At 38.0% G+C, this 20,543-nt stretch overlaps 2 protein-coding genes across 5 annotated transcripts in view; one reads left to right on the top strand and one right to left on the bottom strand.

Moving 5' to 3' along the window:
- Window positions 1-9,906, top strand: part of CPNE3 (copine 3) — a 30,931-nt gene extending 21,025 nt beyond the window's left edge. For all 4 annotated transcript variants that reach the window (XM_031050557.2, XM_031050558.2, XM_005150843.3 and 1 more), the window contains exons 9-16: window positions 160-246; window positions 881-940; window positions 1,720-1,853; window positions 2,313-2,367; window positions 2,466-2,517; window positions 3,112-3,245; window positions 5,152-5,388; window positions 6,894-9,906. In XM_031050557.2, the coding sequence (XP_030906417.1) occupies window positions 160-246; window positions 881-940; window positions 1,720-1,853; window positions 2,313-2,367; window positions 2,466-2,517; window positions 3,112-3,245; window positions 5,152-5,388; window positions 6,894-7,004 (870 nt within the window). In that variant the 3' untranslated portion in view covers window positions 7,005-9,906. The remainder of the gene's footprint in view (window positions 1-159; window positions 247-880; window positions 941-1,719; window positions 1,854-2,312; window positions 2,368-2,465; window positions 2,518-3,111; window positions 3,246-5,151; window positions 5,389-6,893) is intronic.
- Window positions 9,907-12,886: 2,980 nt separating this feature from the next.
- CNGB3 (cyclic nucleotide gated channel subunit beta 3) overlaps window positions 12,887-20,543 on the bottom strand; it is a 34,297-nt gene continuing 26,640 nt past the window's right edge. The window contains exons 13-15 of the mRNA XM_034061032.1: window positions 17,050-17,196; window positions 14,253-14,433; window positions 12,887-13,126 (exon numbers count right to left, since the gene is read on the bottom strand). Coding sequence (XP_033916923.1) covers window positions 12,887-13,126; window positions 14,253-14,433; window positions 17,050-17,196 — 568 coding nt within the window. The remainder of the gene's footprint in view (window positions 13,127-14,252; window positions 14,434-17,049; window positions 17,197-20,543) is intronic.

The following is a 20,543-nucleotide window of genomic DNA, read 5'->3' as shown; positions in this document are numbered from 1 at the left end:
TGGCATTCTTCTTGCTAATTTTGGGCAAGCTGGGTTACATTTTTGATAGTGAGACTGCATTTTTAATACAAGCCCAAAGTATCAGTCATAGAATGAAGACTTTTTGTTGCATAAATGATGCTTATAGTGCTTATGTTGGACTTGTTTGTGTTCATGCAGGTTGAATTTGAGTGCATCAATGAAAAGAAACGACAGAAGAAAAAAAACTATAAAAACTCTGGTATTGTGAGCGTTAAGCATTGTGAGGTCAGTGGTGTATTCTGGTATTACTCTGTTTCTAAGTGTTCAGGCATAACAGCTGTCACCTGCTATGCTTTCACCCTCAAACTGTAAGAAACTTTAAAATGTCTGAAAGTTCCAGACACAGTAGGTGTTTAAGGACTCTGATTCACATAAGGAGACAGATTGGCAGCTGAGTCTTGTGTCTGTCCTCTGTCCCCTCACTTTCTTGTGAAGGTGTCATCTGTATGGCAAAGATCACTTAACTAATTTGTGAGGCCATTCCTGAACCCCTGCATTTCCCAGCTCACCATTATATGGTGAATTAAAATCTGGTAAGTCTGTTATAATATATTGGTTTATAAATAATAAGAGTTTTTGGAGCTGCTATGTTGTCTACCTGTAATTTTGTAAAAGGCCTAATTCTGATGCACTGATGGCCCACTCTGTAGATAGTGTAGATGACCCACTGCAGTGGGTGGGTGAAATTTAGAGTAAAAGTAGTATATAGTAAAAGTACGTATCTTTAGATATCTGTATAGTAAAAGTAGTGCTTTGCATGGGTAAAGATAACAAAACTACAATCTCAGAAGTTACTGCAATAATATTTATTTGTTTTCTCAAAAAAAAGTTAATTTCTATATTTGACTTCTGTTTTTAGATCATAGTAGAGTGCACATTCCTCGATTACATCATGGGTGGGTGTCAACTGAATTTCACAGTAAGTAAAATCATTTATATAGAGTAGCTTTTGAGTTTTAGAATTAATGGAAATATATAATAGATTGCCTTTGTGCCTGTGCTCTGCATTTTATTATCAGGGTTGTTTATCATTTTATTATCAACCCAGGGGGGCTGGGTTGATTTTTTTTTGGGGGGGATTGTTTTGTTTTTTTCTGTAACATGGAGGAGGAAATCATTTTGCCAGAGTCCATCTAGTGTGTTTAGAAAAAATTATTTTCATGGCACAAAGTTTTGAGCCTGTAGTTATGTTTGTTAGAAACTAGCTGAGCTGTGTGAATGGAGCCCAAGGAGAACCAAATGCAATGCAAATAAACAGTAAAGTGTCTTCACCCTGGTCATATACTTCATCACCAAAACAGAGAAGACCCACTGAGGTTGGAGAACTGTCTCTATGCTTCTGTGGTGTCTGTTGTACTTCTGAGAAGAAAGATGTGCATGGCAAGATAGAGAGTGAAGTTAGTTTAATAGCTATTGAAGAGCCACTGTGAATAGTAACTGAAAGTGAACACAGTGAAAACCTGACAGATGAAAGTCATTTCAGCCCTTCTGACAAATGCAAAGCTGCTGATGGTTTCGTGGAGGCATTAAGTGTTACTATTCCAAGAAACCTGCATCTGAGTATTATGCCTATCAGATTTGTAGATGTCCTGGTAACTACTGTTTACAACCCTTTCATGTTTCAGTTTGGCCTTGTGATTTATAAGAAAGATAATTTTACCACTAACAGCAATTTAATATAAACATTGCATTTGACAGGTAGGGATAGATTTTACAGGCTCCAATGGAGATCCTCGCTCTCCAGACTCTCTGCATTACCTCAGCCCTAATGGAGTTAATGAATACCTAACAGCCATCTGGTCTGTAGGACTGGTCATTCAGGATTATGATACGTAAGTTTTAGATTTCATTTGAATAATTTTTAGATATGTATAGGTTTTTATTGTAGCTTCTTAAACCAGTGTTGAAGGTGCTAGCAGATATATTGGAATAAAATTGAGATGAAATGTAGAACTAAAAAAGACTTCATAATCACTGCAGAATCACAGAATCACATAATCACAAGGAAAAGCTTGTGTTACAGCAGACAAACAGCAAGGCTTTTCATCTGTGATGCAAAAAGCAGTGTTGATTTAAATAAATGCTTGCATTTTTCCCAATTTGGTGTGAAACACTGGTTTTGGTCCTAGAAACAATTACATGGCACAACTTCCATTTAATTTTGCCTCTTAATGCTTAATAAACAGCATTTTTAATAGTCAAAAGTGGCATTGATTAGCTAAATTTACTGAACTATGACAGCTTTTAAAGGAAGGCATTCACTTCATTTTCTTTAAAATTGCCTTTTTTAGAGATAAGATGTTTCCAGCTTTTGGATTTGGTGCACAAATTCCTCCTTCCTTTCAGGTAATAGAATATGTAAATGCACTACATATTAACTAAAAGCGCTTACTTCAGGAGGAGATTGTATATACAGTCCTTGACCATGTCTTGTATATTTACAGGTGTCACATGAGTTCCCATTAAATTTTAACCCATCAAACCCATTCTGTAATGGTAAGTCTGAGTAAGTCTAAGGTGAAGGGGTAAAAAACACATGGAAAGTGAACTGTGTGGCCTGTTCTAATTAAATAATGAGTTTAATTCTGTAACAGGAAACAATTTTATAATTGTTTTCTTAGTTGCTACAATTAGCATTTGGTCTCTCTTCTGTAATGATTTGTGAAATAAGTGTTTTAAACAGGGTAAATGGGAATGATTCTCTTATGTTGTCAAGCCAATTCGTTCTGCTTCACTGTGGAGGGGAGTTGTCTTGTTTGAATATGATGCTGCTAGTATTTGTTCAACATGGCCTCACTGATCACACTATTAACTACCATGAGCTACTAGATGAAGAGAACTGTTGCAAGCCTTAAAGTGTTGGCCTTTCTGTTCACATAGAGCCAAACATGTTAAGCAGGTGCATTGAGCATTGGTCAAGCTAAAGGCCTCCACTGCTTGTAGAATCATTTACTTTTTTTCATCTTGGTTATTTTTAAATTTCCATGTCATCACTCTAAATAACTGATATAGACAGTGTTTCAGGAAGATTGAGTGCTTAAAAATATCTGATATGAAAAAAAATAAATGTGAACTATTTGTGTTCTCTAGGAGTCCAAGGCATCGTTGATGCATATCGGGCTTGTCTTCCTCAAGTAAGGTTATATGGACCAACAAATTTTTCTCCAATTATAAATCATGTGGCAAGATTTGCTGCTGCAGCTACACAACAGAAAACAGCATCTGTAAGTTCCTTATGGTACTATGTATATTTTTTTACTTTTTTCTTTCCCTTCCAGTTAACATATACTGTTTAAGCTATATTTGTTTTGACAGATGGATACTTACCTTGTGAATTGGTGTTTCGTACCCTTAAAAGGAGATAAAAGCTAACTGATTTCTGCAGATTGTGCACAGCAGTTCTCTCCAAAATTAACTAAATAAACTCTTCAGGGTTGAAATACCAGCTTAAAAATATATGGAATCTCCATGGTATTTTGTATTCCAAGCTCTTGCCATGCTAATCAGGTGTTAAAAGTCTAATTTAAGCCTTTGCATATAGGGAAGTGACTTAACCTCAGCTGAGAAAATCACCTAGACCTTGTTTCACATCAGATAGCTGAGAGAGAGAATTAAGTAAGATAAAGAAATGGAGGATATAGCTCCTGCCACCTAGGTGCCAACATAGATAATAAATTGTCCGTACTAGAAAGCTTTAGGTGCTGTATGTGCTGTGCCCTGCTTTTTATTAAAATTGCATGTGTGAGTTGTTGACCATATTAAGAAATAGGAAATCTGAAAAGCAAGTCTTGAATATGAAATAATTTAAATAATAATCAATGCAAGTCCAGCATATCTGAAGCTATATATATCCTAAATAATTAACAATAGCAGATACTGGTGTCTCAGACATCTTGCAAAATCAGAAAATAAAATCAGCTGGTTTTGCATAGAAAAGTACCTGTGGTAACCAATTTGGAAAAGAGCTATTGATTTTCATATGGCAGGAAATTTAGAAGGTTTTGATAACCTTTCATTAGTAACTGTCATCAATATATACATATATGTACACACACATGGAAAGTAGCAAAACCTCTTGTACATATTTTTTTTTCCCAGAGAGTCCAATATGCCTTGCAAGAAATTTTTTTTCTGCCTGAAAGGATGTATTGTATAAATTTTGCTGCCTTGCTATTTAATTTGTATTGTAGATATTTTGGGTTTGCTTTTGGTTTTGTTTTTTTTTTTTCTCCAGTATGAGGGAAGTATGAGAAGAGAGAAATAAATCCAGTGTTATATTCTATCATGCTGTTTGTCTTGGTCTTCTCTGGTCATAGTTGTTTTGTAGACATTGTTGTTGGAGGGGGAAATAGAGTGTTGGGGAGCAAGGAGAAAAGGTGATACCTGAACACAGCAGATAAGGGAAAACCAATTGTTTTAGAAGCAGGTAAGTGAAGACAAGGAGAAAAGTTCTGAAGAGGAAGACTCCTGAGTATACCTTTGGAGCATGAGTTTGTGCTGCCCAGCAATCTCCTGAAATGAACCAAGTGAGAGAAGATCAGAAGTTCAGCAAGTGTTCTTATAGTTTCTGAACTTTGTACTTCTAGCTTATTCTTCATGCTGCAATCCAGAACAGAGGCTGAAATGCCAACTTGTAGAAGCCCTGGCAGTATGGTGGAAGCAGGTCAAGCGGTGCTTGAATAAATTGCCAAAGTACTGCAAGGTGGTCTCAGATACCTTGATAATTAACTGCACAAACCAGCTAGAAAACATCATTACAGAAATTTGCAAATGGACATGCTGGTTTTCAGCATGAAAAAGATAAGTTTTAATTTAAAAGAGTTCCAGGACTCTTTTGTTCATTTGATGTTAGCTGATGAAGAACAAGAATGATACCACTGTTGTTTTTTTGGGAGGTGATGTTTAAAGATGACTTCTTCTAAAAGACTGATTCTCTTGTCCTTACAAATTTCTTCAGACTATACAGTTGAAGCTTGGCCACAACTTAGACTTTTGCTTGTAAAATTCAGTGAGTGTATTGAACATGCTTAAAGTGACCAAAGCATAAAGTCTGTGTGTTCATTTTTCTAAGTGTACATGCCTACATGTTTTCTGTTTCTTGTTGTAACTTGGTGTGTATTGATTTGACAGCAATACTTTATACTCCTCATCATAACGGATGGTGTGATAACAGACCTTGATCAGACTCGAACTGCCATAGTTAATGCTTCAAAATTGCCCATGTCCATTATCATTGTTGGTGTTGGAGGAGCAGATTTTGATGCTATGGAGTTTCTTGATGGTGACGATGGAGTTCTTAGGTCTTCATCAGGAGAACCAGCTGTCAGAGACATTGTCCAGTTTGTGCCATTCAGGAAATTCCAAAATGTAAGTAATCTGGGTGAAATGTTTAATAAATATGGTAGAGGTATGCTGGGTTTGCTAGCATAGGTTACATATAGTCCTAAGCTTTTTCAGAGTCTCTAAAATTAACTCTGAAGTCTAAAAAGAAAAAAGGACAGAAAACTTCAGCATCTGTAGAATTTTCTGTAGGTGAGCTGATTCATGTTCAAAAAGATTCCATTCTGGTTTCAGCACTGCATTTCTGACAAATTGCTGCAGAGGAATGACCTTTGTAAATCTCCCTCAAACTTGATTAAATATATGGATGTGTTTTTCATTTGGGAGGAAGAACTTATTGTAGTTTTGTTCTTATGGTAGAGTGTTTTTATTGTGGGTGCCATTTGTAAATGTGGGTTAGTCTCACATTTTAGTGCAGTGTTAAAATTCAAGGCTCAATCAGGAAGACTGTAATCAGTAGAAATTGTGTGTGGGCACAATAGTGGTGATAGTTTTGGTTTCTTTAAAGCAAGTATACCAAAAAAAGAGGCAGTGAAAGAATAGAGTCCAGATTTTTTTTTGCTGTAGAACCCAATAAAATATGTGCTGCCTAGTATATAGTCTGACTTTTAAATGTGATATTGCTGGAAAAAAGTTGATTTAAGGAAAAAAACCAAGCCAACAAACCCAAAACAATAAAGAAAACCTGACAGAAAAAAGAGCAAACCCCAAACCCAGAAACCTAATAAATAAAAAAAAAAAACACAAACAAAACCAAACAAAAACCCACAAAAATCCAAACAAAAAGCAAAGAAAATTTCTTCAGGATGGGGGAGATAAGATTAATATTTTAATTTCCACCCTTATGTTCTGATTTTGTTTCTTAATATTAAGCCTATTAATAATACTCCTTACACCTTCTTATTTTGTCTTTGTATTTTGTGTTTTTACTTCTGATTGAAGTTTTGTTAGTGTTGGAGAAAGTGAGCAAAATCAATATAGAATATGCTCACTGAATAATGCACCTGGATGTAGATTAACTATGGTCAATACTCAGTATAAAGTTATACATTAAAATGCTTTCCGTTTCTAGAAAAAGCAGTGCTTTTTCTCCCCATGGGTACTTAGTCTTACAGTGAAAACAGCATCTCTAGCAGTTACTGTGGGTGAGAGACATGGTGCAAAAGGTTGTGGATGATGAGACAAGCTCCTGAAGTGTCATCTAAGCAGATAGCAAACTACATGGCTGTAGTTTGACATCTGCACTCTGTGTGCATTTCATATGACAAAAGGTACCTTCAGACATGGTAGGCCTTTGCACACCCAGCTTCTGTTACTTCAGTGGAGTAAAGCAGCCAGCTGCTTCCTAGTAATGGGAGTGAGACGGTGAGGATTTCAGAGAAGCTTCCATCTTTCCCACAAGGGCACTGTGTAAAGTCCTCTGTAAAATGTCAGACTTTAAATTGACCTAGTAGAGGAGGTGCTTATTACCTCTCTTAGGATCTCAGTTAACAGTTGATGGAAACTGAAACTCTGTGTTCTTTTTTTGTAAGTCTCCAAAAGAAGCACTGGCACAGTGTGTCCTGGCGGAAGTCCCTCAGCAAGTGGTGAACTACTTCAGCACCTACAAATTGCAACCTCCCAAGAATCCTGCTGCAAAATAAATGGGCTGACCAGGGTTGCTGCGATTTCATGCTGGCATTACTTGCTGAATCTGCAGCCTTTGGTTCTCCAGATACTTCTGTATATACTTCTGTATACATGTATACACACACACCTCTGTGTGGCAATGTCTGTTAGCTTTTGCCTGCATATCACTCTGACAGGTGTGTCTTTTAAGGGCCAAACTTATGTTAATATTTGATGTCAGTTTGAGAGATGGGGCTTACATGGGTGCATTTTATTTTGAAAAGTAAGAGTGGAAGAGTTTAAATATGCAGAGGGAGAGAGGAAGTGGAACAGCTGCCTGTTTCATGAATATTGCCCTTCTGATAAACATTTTTGTGGGGATCAGCAGGGAGAGCTGCAGTTTCTCTGTGATCATAAGACCAGTCAGAAATGAAGAAGAGGGTATATTCCCACCAAGCTGGTAACAGTTTGTATGTGCGTCAACAAATCTGAAATATTTCGGGCTTCTGTGTCTATGAAATTGCATAACACAACTTACAAGTTATGTAACAAACAAGTACCACAGGGCATAAAGGCCCTCCTTGCACGCCTGCTTTACGTTTGCCATTTTAGTGCCTTTGGCCAATGCCTGGGATTCAAGGCTGTGTGAAACTGAGCTAAACAAGTCATTAAAGTGTATGTTCTTTTCTAGTGTGCATTCTCTTAAGGTAGCACAAGAAGAACAAAGGTGAATCAAGGTAAACCTCAAACATCTGAGAAGGATGCTACTGGTCTTTGAGGACACTCAAAGTTGTAAGATGTATTTCAGTGTGTACTGTGCTGGAAATGGGAACTCCAGATTTTGTTTTGGTTGGGGTTTTGGTTTGGTGTCCCTTCTCCCCAAGCCAGTTAGGACTTGATCTTTAAAGGGCTTTTTGTGAAGTGAGAATTCACTTTCTAGTTGTTAAGTTTTGTCTGATTTATGACTGCATATTTTCAGGCAAAGGCAGTTCTTGAAAGTGCTGCCTATGCTGGTTTTGTCATTTTTTGAATCGTGCTGCTTTTTTATGAGCCCACTGATGAAAGGTGGTTACAAAATCCCTTCTTCCCTCCCTGAAGGGAGACAAGAAAGTCTCTGAGCCCCAACCCTGTAATCATACTGTGTTTCTCTAGGGCAAACAATTCCTGGTTTATTTTCTTGGCTTAACTTTTCCTCTCCAGTATTTATGTCAAGTGTAAATCATGTTGCATTTGCTTAGTGGACAGGTTAAGCTTTCTTGTCTCCCAGCTGCATACCGCTTGCTGAGGATCTCTTCTGATCCTGTCAGTTCATGCAACATATATGGATGTAAAGGTCTCATTTATCACTTCCAGAATTCCCATCTTGAACATGAAATTTGCTGTTTCACATTTGCAGTGGTTTAGATATCTGACTGATCTGGTTTTGGATGATCTAGCTGTAACATGAAAGAACAGAGTAGACTAGCACTAAATTTAGCATACTTGGGCATTCAAGATTATGCTGGGTCATAATGTATGTGACTTTGTATGTGACTTTTTTTAGTTGCTGGAGCTTCTCAGTATAGTTTGGGTGGTATTTTTTGTTCCATACATCTATAATCCTGTCAAAAATCTGAACTCACATTAACATTGGTGGATGAAAGATGTTTGCATTGAGATTATCTTGCACATCCTGTAAAACATACCACATGTTCTGTAGACAGTTGGCTAGTTATCAGTCATGAATGAGTATGTTACTCTCTGCTCTGTTTTCCTTGATGTCCTAAATAGTTTCAGTAGTGGAATATTAAAGAAGAAATTTTGTTTCATATTAAGCCAAGCTCTTTCTTATTTCTTAAATCTAATTCATATGTTTATATAAAAATCTACAGTCATCTTTTTATCAGTATAGTGCAAATGTGCTACTGCTTTATTCATAAATTATAATGAAGTGTCGTGCCAGATATGCAACAGAACATATTAAGATCAACAAAGTAGTTACAATGAACCTAAATTGCACTGCTGCAAGTAGGTATTGTATAATTTTGGGGCAGTAAATATTTTCACAGCTACATGCTCTGTGTACAGAGGTAACTGGATGCAGTATTAGTGTTTTGTCTAGATTCATTGAAGTGGACATGTACTGTTGATGGGAGTACAGTATAGTACTGAAGAACCCAAACCATTGTATGATTCCTCTGAGGTGTCTGCCAAAAATACAGTGCTGCATCTGAGTTCTAATTCTAGTTTAAGTTGCTGTGGAAGTGCATTTAACCAAATTTAATTATGTTAATAGGTATTATTATACTAAATATCTGTTGCATATAAGATAAAAGTTTTCATTTTGTCTGTATTCTATACATAAATTCTGAGTTTCTGCAGTGGAGAATTCATTATCTCTTACTGAAAAGTGAAAATTGCCCTCATGTTCTTCAGGCTTAGGGAATTAAATAGCATATCCACAACACCTACTTCTCCAAGTGCCTTATACTGTGTAAAAGAAAAGTGTTTCACACCTGACAAGGGCAAGAACCCTTTTCCAGGTATGACCTCTTAGAGATGTACAGGTAATGCCCGCTGAAAAATCTGGAAGCTTCTGAGTTAGGCTGACTGTGCGTCAGGGGGAGGGTAGTTTCTCTGTTTTGCCATTTTTTGTTCATTTTTACAAGTTAAAAACGTCTTAGTTGCTTGACAGTGATAAAGCAAAATACTCTTTAAGTTTTGTGAAGTGAATGCGCTTGTAGGTCACTTGCACCACCTTGTGATCAAAATGATGTATAGCACTCTGTGTAATCGGATGCTTTTTGCCATTTAGAGGTCATAATATATACATTTATATATATATGTACAGCAGAGAAATAACCTGTAACCAGAATTTTTTACTTTCCTATGTATTTCAGTTCTGGTGAAGTTAACTGATTTACAATGCCTACACATTAAAAATATAATTTCAGTGTACTGTTCTTCTGTTGTGCCTTTGTACTCAGCATTTTCTGTATCATGATAAATGCTGCTTTTGCAGTTCCTGTAATGAGTATTGTACAGGCTGAACAGCTCAGATTTATAACAAGTATTATCAGATGAGAGGAAAAATGCCTTTTCACTCAGTGGTTATGAATGTGCAGTGTATATTTCATAAAGCATCTCATACTGGCTTTTAGCAAGAAGGTATTCTGAATTTGGACAGTTTTAGCAGTGCCTGTTTCATGCTGTTTTGCCACCTGAGAGTTCTCTCATGTGTGCTATTTAATACAGTTATTAATGGCTCTCCAAAATGTTTTTAAGAACAGTGTTTACCTTTTAAGTAGAGGGGCATGGAGATTTGGTTGGTTTTAATTTTCAAATACATTGTCCTATTCCACCCTTCAGCTTCTTTACACTCAAGTGTAGTGAAGTTTGAGATGCTTTATTGGGAAACTGGGAAATACTGGAGACATAGCATTGCAGCAGAGTGTGATGCCACACACAGTCTGAGTGAGCTTTGGTAACTGCCCTGTGTGTCTTCTGAGTGCACTAGTCTGCTTGACTTCTCCATCGATAAAGAATCCAGTGCAGAATTAGTTCCTGAAAGGTTTTAATTCATCTTACTCTTGACCCATCTTGTGTCATTCTGTCTGATGAAAACCCTCTATGTAGTTGCAACTTGAGTTCCTGAAGCCTTCCTGCCCCTACACACCCCTGGAATGGGGAAAATACACCAACAACAGAAAAATGAGATGTCAGAGAAAAGCAGATGGATGTTATTTGTGTGTGGCCATGGTCTTCTGTAACCACTGATACTTTTACTTCATTTTGGTCTGAGGAACTCGAGAGCTGTGCATGGCTTGATAGTTTTGCAGACAGAACTTTTGCAGACACTCTTTCCTGCAATCCTGCACTGTTGAGATCTGTTGCAAAGCAGCAACTCATGGGATGCTCTGTTGCTGCAGTGTAGCACGTGCTGCTGCAGTCTCAGCCCTTATTTTGTAATATATGTCTGTGTGATTGATGAATTTAAATATGCCAACAGTGAAAATATTTGAAGTAACCTGGTAGCATTTGTGTAGGCAGAAGGGATTTGGATCTTTTGCAGTGAGAGCAAGCTTTACCCATTTATACAAAAATATTCGTATATGGGGGGGTATGTTTTTTTTCCTTCCATAATGCTTTTGCAACTCTCAAAAAAGATGTAAGAACCATATATTGTAATGAATTCATAGATCATTATTATTCACAGAAGGCCTCATTTGTGAAGCAGTTCTGCAGTATTTCTAATTCTGAGATTGTATTGAAGCAATTTTGGATGTGCAATAGATGAATAATTCTTTATGATGCATCTAATAATTTTCTACCTCTCTTGTGGCATCCTTTATTCTTACATATCAAATAACACATAATATACAAAGATAGTTCTTACCATGTAGCAGCTGAACCTTGACCTCACTACTAATCCAGCAAAACTTGCTTTTTGAAATAGATTTTGGTCATGTCAGAGGATGTGTGGAATATGCAACATATGGAATTCAAACCTCCAGCTTGCACTTAGGCAAAGATCCCGCTAATTTTGGTGGATCACATGTAGTCTGCAAGATGAATGTGTAATCTTGGCTCAGAGCCTTCCTTGGCTGGCTGGTCAGCTGAGGAGCTGTGAAGCCTACTCCATGATTTCTTGGCTTGGCCTCTGCATAATGGTTTCAGTTCCCAAAACTGCTCATCCAGTGGGGACCAAAAATGGCTTGGGAGAGGAGATGAAAACCCATGTAAGATAAAGAGAGTTAAGTTTAAAACACAGCTTGAGTGTGTTTAAAACACGACTTTAGTGATGAGTTGATGCAGAAGGTTGACACTGTGGGAGTTCTGTCTTAGGAAGCTCTATCACTCTTCGCTGTGGCACTGGTAAAGGATTTACTTTAGTTCAGGGATACTATGCAACTTGGCCCCAGTAAGGCACGGGGTTCACGTTGCACCATCAGTCAAGGTCTGTGATGGAGGTGGACAGCTGGAGCATTGGTTGAAACTATGCACTACAGAGCCAGAACGCATAAATCCTGGTTTTTGTAAAGTAGTCTTTGGTTTTGAAGGGGCTGGTTTAGATACCAGGATTCTTCAGAAAGTTAGCCAGTATCAAGTGCTTGTTCTTCAGAGAGCATGATTGATGCCCTATCACTTAAGAAGATCAAGTGTGTAAATCAGCAGCCAGAAGTTAAAGGTCACCCTCGGGTGGGTGGGGAATATGTAAGCCCTTGCCATGTTTATTCACCAGAGTCAAAAGACAACTGGAGCAGTTGCTTGTGCTTTCAGAGTAATAATTCTACAGTCTGCTTCCCCCTCGTGGATTTAGTGATTTTATTTTCCGACCCTGGTTTGGTTTTGTAGCCCTCTGTCCCAGAATAAATCACCCCAATGTACAGCATCACTGCTTCCTACACTGAGCCATGCTGGTCACAAAAGCAGGTCACTGATTACAAGTATAAGGGGAGGAGAGAGAAGGATCCAGAGAAACATGAGTAACCTCAGCAGCAGTAGGGCAATGACAAGAAAAAGCGTAACCATGGGAAACCAGAAAAGAAAGTAGGAAAGAACACATACAAAAATTAGGAGCGAGCTGAGCAGCAGGAAGAACAATAAGAAAGCAAGGATAAACAGGAGAGGGAAGAGGAGAAGCAGGAACAAGACAGAGTAAGAGAGAAGGGAGAGCATGGATCAAACAAGAAACAAGTGCACCTGAAATCTGAGCTCTAATTGCTATTCACCCAAAGTTCTCTCTTCAGGTTTTAGGTTAAGAGGTAAGTATGTAAGTAATTTGTCCAGTTGTGTCAGGAGAGGGAGAGAAGAGGAGCTGTGGTAGATTCTGTATCTTGAGTAGTCGCTACTTCTATCTTCTCTGCCCAAAAGCGAAGTCACGCTATCCCTCTGAATTCAGCAGGACAGTAGATGGGGTCAGAGCCCAAAGCAGCATCTACTTATTTTTTTTCTCTTTAACTTCAACCTTAAGGATTTCTCCTTCTCCTGCCCTGGGGGATGGAGACATACTAATGATCAGAGACTCTTTACTGGTTCCTCTGTGCATAACTGCAGGTTTGGGCTTAGCGTCTGTATTCTGCTCTTCTTTTTGTGCAGGAGGGGCAGATGGGGCTGCAGGCTCCATGGGTTTCTTCTCCTTTTGTTCAGGCTTGTTCTCTCCTTCAGCTTGAGTTTCCTAGAAACAAGAAGTTCAGTGTTTTCCAGTGCTGAAATTCAGGAAGTAGTTCTGTTCTGTATATGCAGTAGAAAGGCACAGTGTGGATATTGTGATTATGGTATGCAACGTATGTAAATTTGTATTGAGGTGCTGAAAATCAGTATGTAAATGAAAAATGCAATTTCAGAATCAGAATGTCAACATAAAACCTATGAAAATCTTATTAATAGTGATACTATCTGCTCCTTATTAATATAGCATGATGAAACAGACATGTTTGGGAGCACACAGCCCTTTCTTAGGTCTTGCCTTCCTTTATATGCTTACACTACTAGTACAGAAGAGAAAGTGTTATGTAAATATTGACATACTATAGGTTGCCCCCATTCCTTGGCCAAGCTGATTTGCTATTAGTTTCACAAACACACATTAAATTGAGCAATGTTTCTGCTCCAGTAATAGTGTTGTAGTCATTTTTGTAAGCAAAGTTCTTTATTTAACTAAAAAAAAATCAATAAAACCACAGCCAGTTCAGCTGTAAAGACAGAAGAGTGTTCTGCCACCTTTGGGTAAATACGTAGAACCGAGCAGGTTCTTACTAACATTTCTCAGAACAAAGTATAATGTGGGAATTATTTTTCATTAACAAAACGGTTTTCTCCTAAGTGCAATGTATTAGGGATTTAATCAGTTTTAGCTGTGTGGGCTACACATTAGATTTTGTTTTCAGGATTTGTGACAACCAGAGATCTAACTCTACATTGGGAAGTTCACTGTGTGCTCAAGTCAGCTGGATCAGATTACTGTGTTAGGATATTTCTGTATTTACTGTTGTTTCCATAAAATTGAATCAGATGCCCTTAGGGTTTTTGTCAAGTCTATTTTATCCTTACTTTGATGATTTTTGTTTGCTTGTTTTTTTCCTTGCTTCTGTTTTCTCTGCTCTACATAGAGTCCAGATCCAGGAAGATTTGAGTCAAGTTTTAGAATAGTGTTTACAGAGATTAGGTACAGCAGTTGTATCTCAATTACTGGGATTTTTTGCTGTTGGTTGCATTAAGGCTGCATTTTCACCTACTCTGCCCAAGCCCTCCCAGTACCTTGCAGCACCTGGAAGAACCTACATTCTTTTCTGTGGTGTTACCTGAATGTCCTGTTGTCTCTTCAGCTGCAGCAGTGTGACAAGGCCATCTTTCCCTTTGCCTCCAAGCATCGCCTTAAACAATTTTGGAGTTTCCTTTTTCTGCCCAAAGAGACTGGCCAAGCCCCGTGGTTGTTGCACTGGTGGTCCTGGGGCAGGTTTCCCCTTCTCCTTCAGCAGTACCCTGGATAGAGAAAGGAATGAGAACACACAGCAGTGCTGTGAAACCAAGCAAAGCTCTTGCAGAACTAAAGTGTTCATGGATGAAAATCTAGCAATTCTTTTTGTTCTCAGGTCCAGTGGCAAGAGCAAAGCTGGGAAAGTTAAGGGTTTTACCCAAGGCCCTGGTAGAGTTAGAGGCTACTGTTCAGATTTGGAGTTGCTTACCTATGCCCTGGAGAATAAGTGCAGGTGTCAAATTAAGGTGTTGCAAAGCAGGTGAGAGTTTTATAGGGTGAGAAGTAGTGTGGAGGAAGACAAATGCCTCATGTCTGAAGTGGTAGTCTCTTAACCTGGCCTTCTGGATGCAAATTCAGAGCATATTTAGTGATCAACTGGGAGTCCAGCTGACGCTTGTGAAAGTAATAGTTTACCAAACTAACTTCCAGCATGGCCTGTCTCTCACAGGTCAGTTTAGACAGTGGTATGTATTTTTGGTCTTCTTCAGTAGAAGAAGACACCCTGAGGATACAAAAATTACTGCCAATAAAGTGGCAGACTAGATTTTCACACCTTCTGTAGCTGTACTGATTTGCAGCCATAACAAGTGTGAAAGAGTGACAAGGGTGAAGATTGGATGACAGTTCCAAGGTAAATGGAGCCAATGAAAAGCAGGGGGTTCCCATGCTTTCAGTTTTCATTAGGTTACTATACAGTTTTCAAGGCAACTTTTCTATCCTTGCAAAAGCCCTTACTTAAAGCTTTTTATGAACAAAGACTATACTTGCAGTCTGAAGTACAGTAAATCCCATAATGCTGTAATTTTCCCCAGCATCTTGTACTTTGTAAATTTGGGAATTTCAGAAGTGAAGATTTTACTCTTTTTACTGTCATCAATTTGAAAAGTACACTTCTGCAGCTTTCATGAGTTTATTATGAAAATACATACATTGACTGTCAGGCACGTGATAGTAGAACAAATTTCTTGCTTCAATTGATCCTTTGCATTTATTTCAAGGAGCACTTTAAAGGTGAGAGAGCTCTGATGTAAACCTTCCAGGGCAGAGCAACTGATAACCTGATTCCAAAACTGAACATAACTGCAATCTTTATCAAAACAGTGCACAAATCTCCTGTTGGATTTTCTAGAGTTTTTCTAAAGACATGGATGACCACACAAAGAGCATGGGACATACGGAAAAATTGCTGGGTGAGCAGAATACCTCACCTCCAGCACAGGGCAGGTACTGCATATCTTTAAAATTAAACAGGATGTCCTTTATCTAGTCTAATATCTAGAGAGGGTATGAGCTCAAATGGGAGTGAAGTTACAAAAGATGATTAAGCTCCTGCTGTTGAGAAAGGCTGTCTGGAGGAAGCAGTATTCAGTGGTTTGGCAAGATATAATTAGGGTGGGCAAAAAAGAAGGTGGCAGTGTGGGACAGAAGGCAGGAAGAACAAGTAGTGATGGTTGTACAATTGTTCAGAAAGACGCTGGAGAAAAGTCAGGAAGGATATCCATCATTTTAGTGGTTTAGTGGTGGTCTTAGCAGTCCTAGGTAATAGTTCGACTTGATGATTTTAAAGGTCTTTTCCAACCTAGTTGATTCTACGATTCTATGATAAATGCAGGGGACCATCAATCAGTGGATTTCTTCCACCTTTCTACCTGTTGATGCTGGTTTTGAAAGCTGGGCAATGAGTTCATTCTGTGTCTGGGTTCCCTGTTCCTAAGGGACGTGATGATTCTTAAGATACTGTGGTTTGACAACCAGGGCTGTTGAAACACGCTGAATGCAACCATCTGCTAGCACTTACACTAACCAAAATGTCACTCCTATGCTATGTTTAGTCTGTTCTGGTGGAATTTCAAATCTGGGAGAAGCCTTCTAACCTTTCATAGCAGGGCAAGGCAACAGCCGAGAGCAACAAGTGCTTAAGTATACTAATAATGACAAAATATTTCAAGTATGTGAACCTTTTGTAAGGTAGCAAGTTACTAACTTTGTCATAATTTTGTGACAAAATATGACAATATTTTGCTCTTTCAAAGCTGGGAAAGTAGTGATCCTAGCAAGCTACAACCAAAGCAAGATGAAAAGCAATTTGTGTTTGAAATCCAATTTCAGAATCCTTTTGAACAAAATAGACACTTCTCCAATCTGTGTACTTTTATCTTGTTGGGCATTACTTTAATTCTATTCCTAACTTCTGCTTGAGGTTTTGGAAATGAATACAAATCTGGGTGCATTGAAGCATATCTCTATGGAACTAATTCTGAGTGTGCATTTGCATCTTTGAAAACATGCTCCTTAACTGACATCTGTCCTGCAGTTTGTTTCTTGACTATGTAAGGAATCCTAGTATACATCTATGTCTCCTATTTGTTTTGTTACCTTAAATACAAAGAAGAAGGCAGCTACAGTCAAGACTTCATTCTTCTTACCATATTTCCACAACCCTTGGAATCCCTGCCAAGACCACGACTTCCACTAGATACTGCCAGGCAAACCTGACTTCTAAATACAAATGTGTTTACATCTGTTACTCTTCCAAGAAAGGAGTGCAAATCTGTCTAGAAGCCACAACTATCCATTCTGCGGTGAAATAATGTGATTTAAAAAACATTACTAGGACATACTTTGCTTTCTTCATGAGAAGTTTTTCTGAGTCAGGATAGTGCACCAAGATTTCATTGAGTGTTTTCTTGTCCAGAATGAAAAGGTTGGCAAAGCCATGAGCCACCACGTTGGCAGTCCTTCGATTTCCTCCACCTGCAGCTAATAGACTGGATTGAAAATAAACATCATTAGTCACATTGTTACTTGTCTGAGTGAGGGGTTTCTTTGCTGGTGGTTCTCCATTAAAGTAATCCTAAAGCATGTACCCAGTTGTTCTATCTGATGTTCTTTAATGTGGGGAGTGAAGGTGATAAGGTTTGCATGAAAAAGAGTTTGAGAATGAGCTCTGAGGCCTTGGTGTTTTGACAAGCCCTGGGGCAATGAGTAGACACGTTAAAGGACAGGGAAGGTAAACAAAGCAAGCCTTGGGAGGATGGGCCAGGATGTAGTTGTGGGGGTAATCTCAGTTGTAGGCCAGAGAATGTGGGGATTGTGAGAGGGCCTGCAACATTGTGATTGGACTATTTACCTGGAGAGTTTCAAAGCGGCCAGTGAGATTGACCGTTGTATGTGTGTGCAGGTTGGGAAAGTACTGAACAAGGAGATAATAAGGGCTTGGTGATAATAAACAAGGATTTGAGTCTCTGCATTAACTTGAGTCCATGTTGTGATATGCCACACTTTAAAGGCACTTTGCAGTTGGGATTAGAAATATTTTGCCTCAGGAAGACAAATTGTCACTGCTGGCCAGGCATATGTGGATATTAAGGACTGAAAATTCTAGATAGATTTCTCCCAAGAGACACTCACTGAAGGGACTACATTTGTTTCAATCCTCATGTGAACTTGGCATTTCCTCAATTTTATTGTTGAAAATGGTTTATATCAGAAGTAGAGCAGCACAAATCCGTTATTAATGAAAGGGCTATTTGCAATGAATTAAATAATTCTCCAGGATTTTGATTTTCTTGAGTGAATAACTTCTGTGGAACTCCAGTTTTCAGTTTTCTCACATACAATTTCTCATGTTTTAATGTTGACAAGTTGAGTTACATGGATTAGGAAGGTCTTTTAGGCTAACAGTGACAAATGTGTCTGCCAGAAAAACAAGGCTATTTTGTTTTGAAAGTAAGGCATTAGACCAGTTTTGTGAGCAGCTGTTGGCCATAGGAAGGATATCCACATAAAAACTAGGTGTTTTACAAATAAAAATTAAATTGTTCATCTTTCAGAAATGAGCAGATTTCACTTCTCAGCTGTGGTGATAAGTAAGAGAATTCACATTTTGCTGATAGTACTAAAATTGCTTTACCACTGTATTCAAGGAGATCTACCCCCAATTTTCCAGTGAGTTAATATTTTTAGAGAATACTTAGTAATCCCTGCATTAAAAATTTATTAATAAAAGATAATCTGGAACCCATAAAACATGCATTAATTGTTACCTAATTTTAATCTAGGATATATGATTGATTTTGATATTACATATATTTATAGGACACATCTGTAAATATTGGATTATACTGATAATATATTTGATTTATAATGATAGTATAAGACTTCTGCAATTTTTACATACATATGGAGAATGCTCTTCTGCAACCCAAGACAGCAATCAATATATGAACTCAAGCTGAAAATACAGCCTTCTCTTGAAACAATTCTTTACAATCCCTCAGATAGGATAAAACTATTTGCACAATAAGAAAAGCAACTAAAGAAAATCACAACAGCTTTTGGATTCTGATTAATCACTTCTCAACAAGTCATTGAGCAATAATTTTCAGGCTTTCCTAACAGAAAGCTCATTTTATGGAGGCAGACTAGGACTAAAGAGATCAGCTTTTTCATTACGGTGACGATGTGAGGTGAATTTTACAAGTAAGGCAGTCCTTGTCTCAAACAAAATCACCTTTGACTAAGGACAGTGTTAAAGGTTTCATCATTGAATCTGTTTTGGTTAGTGTGCTGGTACCTCATAGACCAAATTTTATAAAACCCCTACATTTGCCTTGCAATAGTTCTTGATAATTTAAGATATATATTAACAAAGTATTTTTCCTTTTTAACCTTATATATTTTACTCCAGTTGTTAGCCTGAAAAGCTCTAATATTAGTATGAGATGATAATTTTTGAATTTTTATGCTAGCAAATGTTATTTCATAGAATCATAGAATAGTTTAGGTTGGAAGGGACCTTAAAGATCATCTGGTTCCAACCCACCCCCATGGGCAAGGACACTTTCCACTAGACCAGGTTGCGCAAAGTCCCGTCCTGGCCTTGAACGCTGCCAGGAATGGGGCAGCCTGTGCCAGAGTCTCACCACCCTCGCAACTCACATAAAGAATTTCTTCCTAATGTCTAATCTAAATCTCCCCTGTCAGTTTAAAGCCATTCCCCTGATCCTATCACAACAGGCCCTTGTAAAAAGTCCCTCCCCAGATTTCTTGCAAGCCCCTGTTAGGTACCGGAAGGTACTACCATAAGGCCTTCCTGGAGTCTTTTGCAGGCTGAGCAAACCCAACTCTCTGCCTGTCTCAACAGCAGAGGTGCTGCAGCCCTCTGATCAATCATCTCTTAGGTATAAAGTCAGGGACAAAGTGATGAGTCGCCTTACCTAACTTTATTTTTAAAAAAAAAAAAAGCCAAAGATGAGAGATCTTCCTGTAAAAAATAAACACATAGTGGAGGAATGTTTTATTTTTTTCCAGAATTATCATTTTCTGATAGGAAATATTCCTAGTAAAATATCTGTGAATGGATGAATGAGGACATCTGGCTTAAAGTGTAAATTTCTCTGGGCTAATAAAGTCTTGTATAATAGCTGAATTTCTCTCAATTGTCTGTGCAGAGAGGCTCTCATTAAGGCAGCAATCTGTTTGCCTCTGATTCTGAGATTAGTTTGCTTTCCCAAATTGATATTATCTATATGGGAAAGTAGTAATGAGGGTAAAATATTACTTGGAAGGCAACTCCTATTACTTAGTCTGTTTCTGTAAAAATTTCTAAGGATGAAACTGGCAAAGGATATGTTTGAACATTAGTCTTGCATTGGCCTTCTAGTATAATTCAGGGACTTTTTTTTGAAGTAAACATGTTTTGTTTTCTTCAACTCCTTTGTCCTCAGAGACTTTTTATGCATCATTTACATGCATTTTGAACAAAGTGAGATTAGATAGCAAGTGTCTTATAAATCATGTAGTTAAACCCCTTGGAATGAAGCTGACATATTTCTCTAAACAAATCTTGAATCAGAAATCAGAAGGAAATAGTCTGATAACAAGTGATAACCATGCTGTGAATACTGAGCAGAAAACTTGGATGTGTTAAATGAAGCAGTATTTCTTCCATGAAAGAATATTTTTTTCATTTGCTTTTGCTATACAGTATTCAGAAGACCTTGACAAAACTTATACAGAAAGGCTCTATACTAACTCGTTATTTTCTAATGCTTTGCCACAAGGAAGAAGACAAATCTCTACCAACAAACTTAATGCTTCATGTCTTTGATTT

Source organism: Melopsittacus undulatus, chromosome 1 (genome assembly GCF_012275295.1).
Source record: "Melopsittacus undulatus isolate bMelUnd1 chromosome 1, bMelUnd1.mat.Z, whole genome shotgun sequence".
In the NCBI taxonomy this organism is placed as follows: Eukaryota; Metazoa; Chordata; class Aves; order Psittaciformes; family Psittaculidae; genus Melopsittacus; species Melopsittacus undulatus.
The sequence above is the reverse complement of the archived record's forward strand: the minus strand, read 5'-3'. Positions and strand labels throughout refer to the sequence as shown.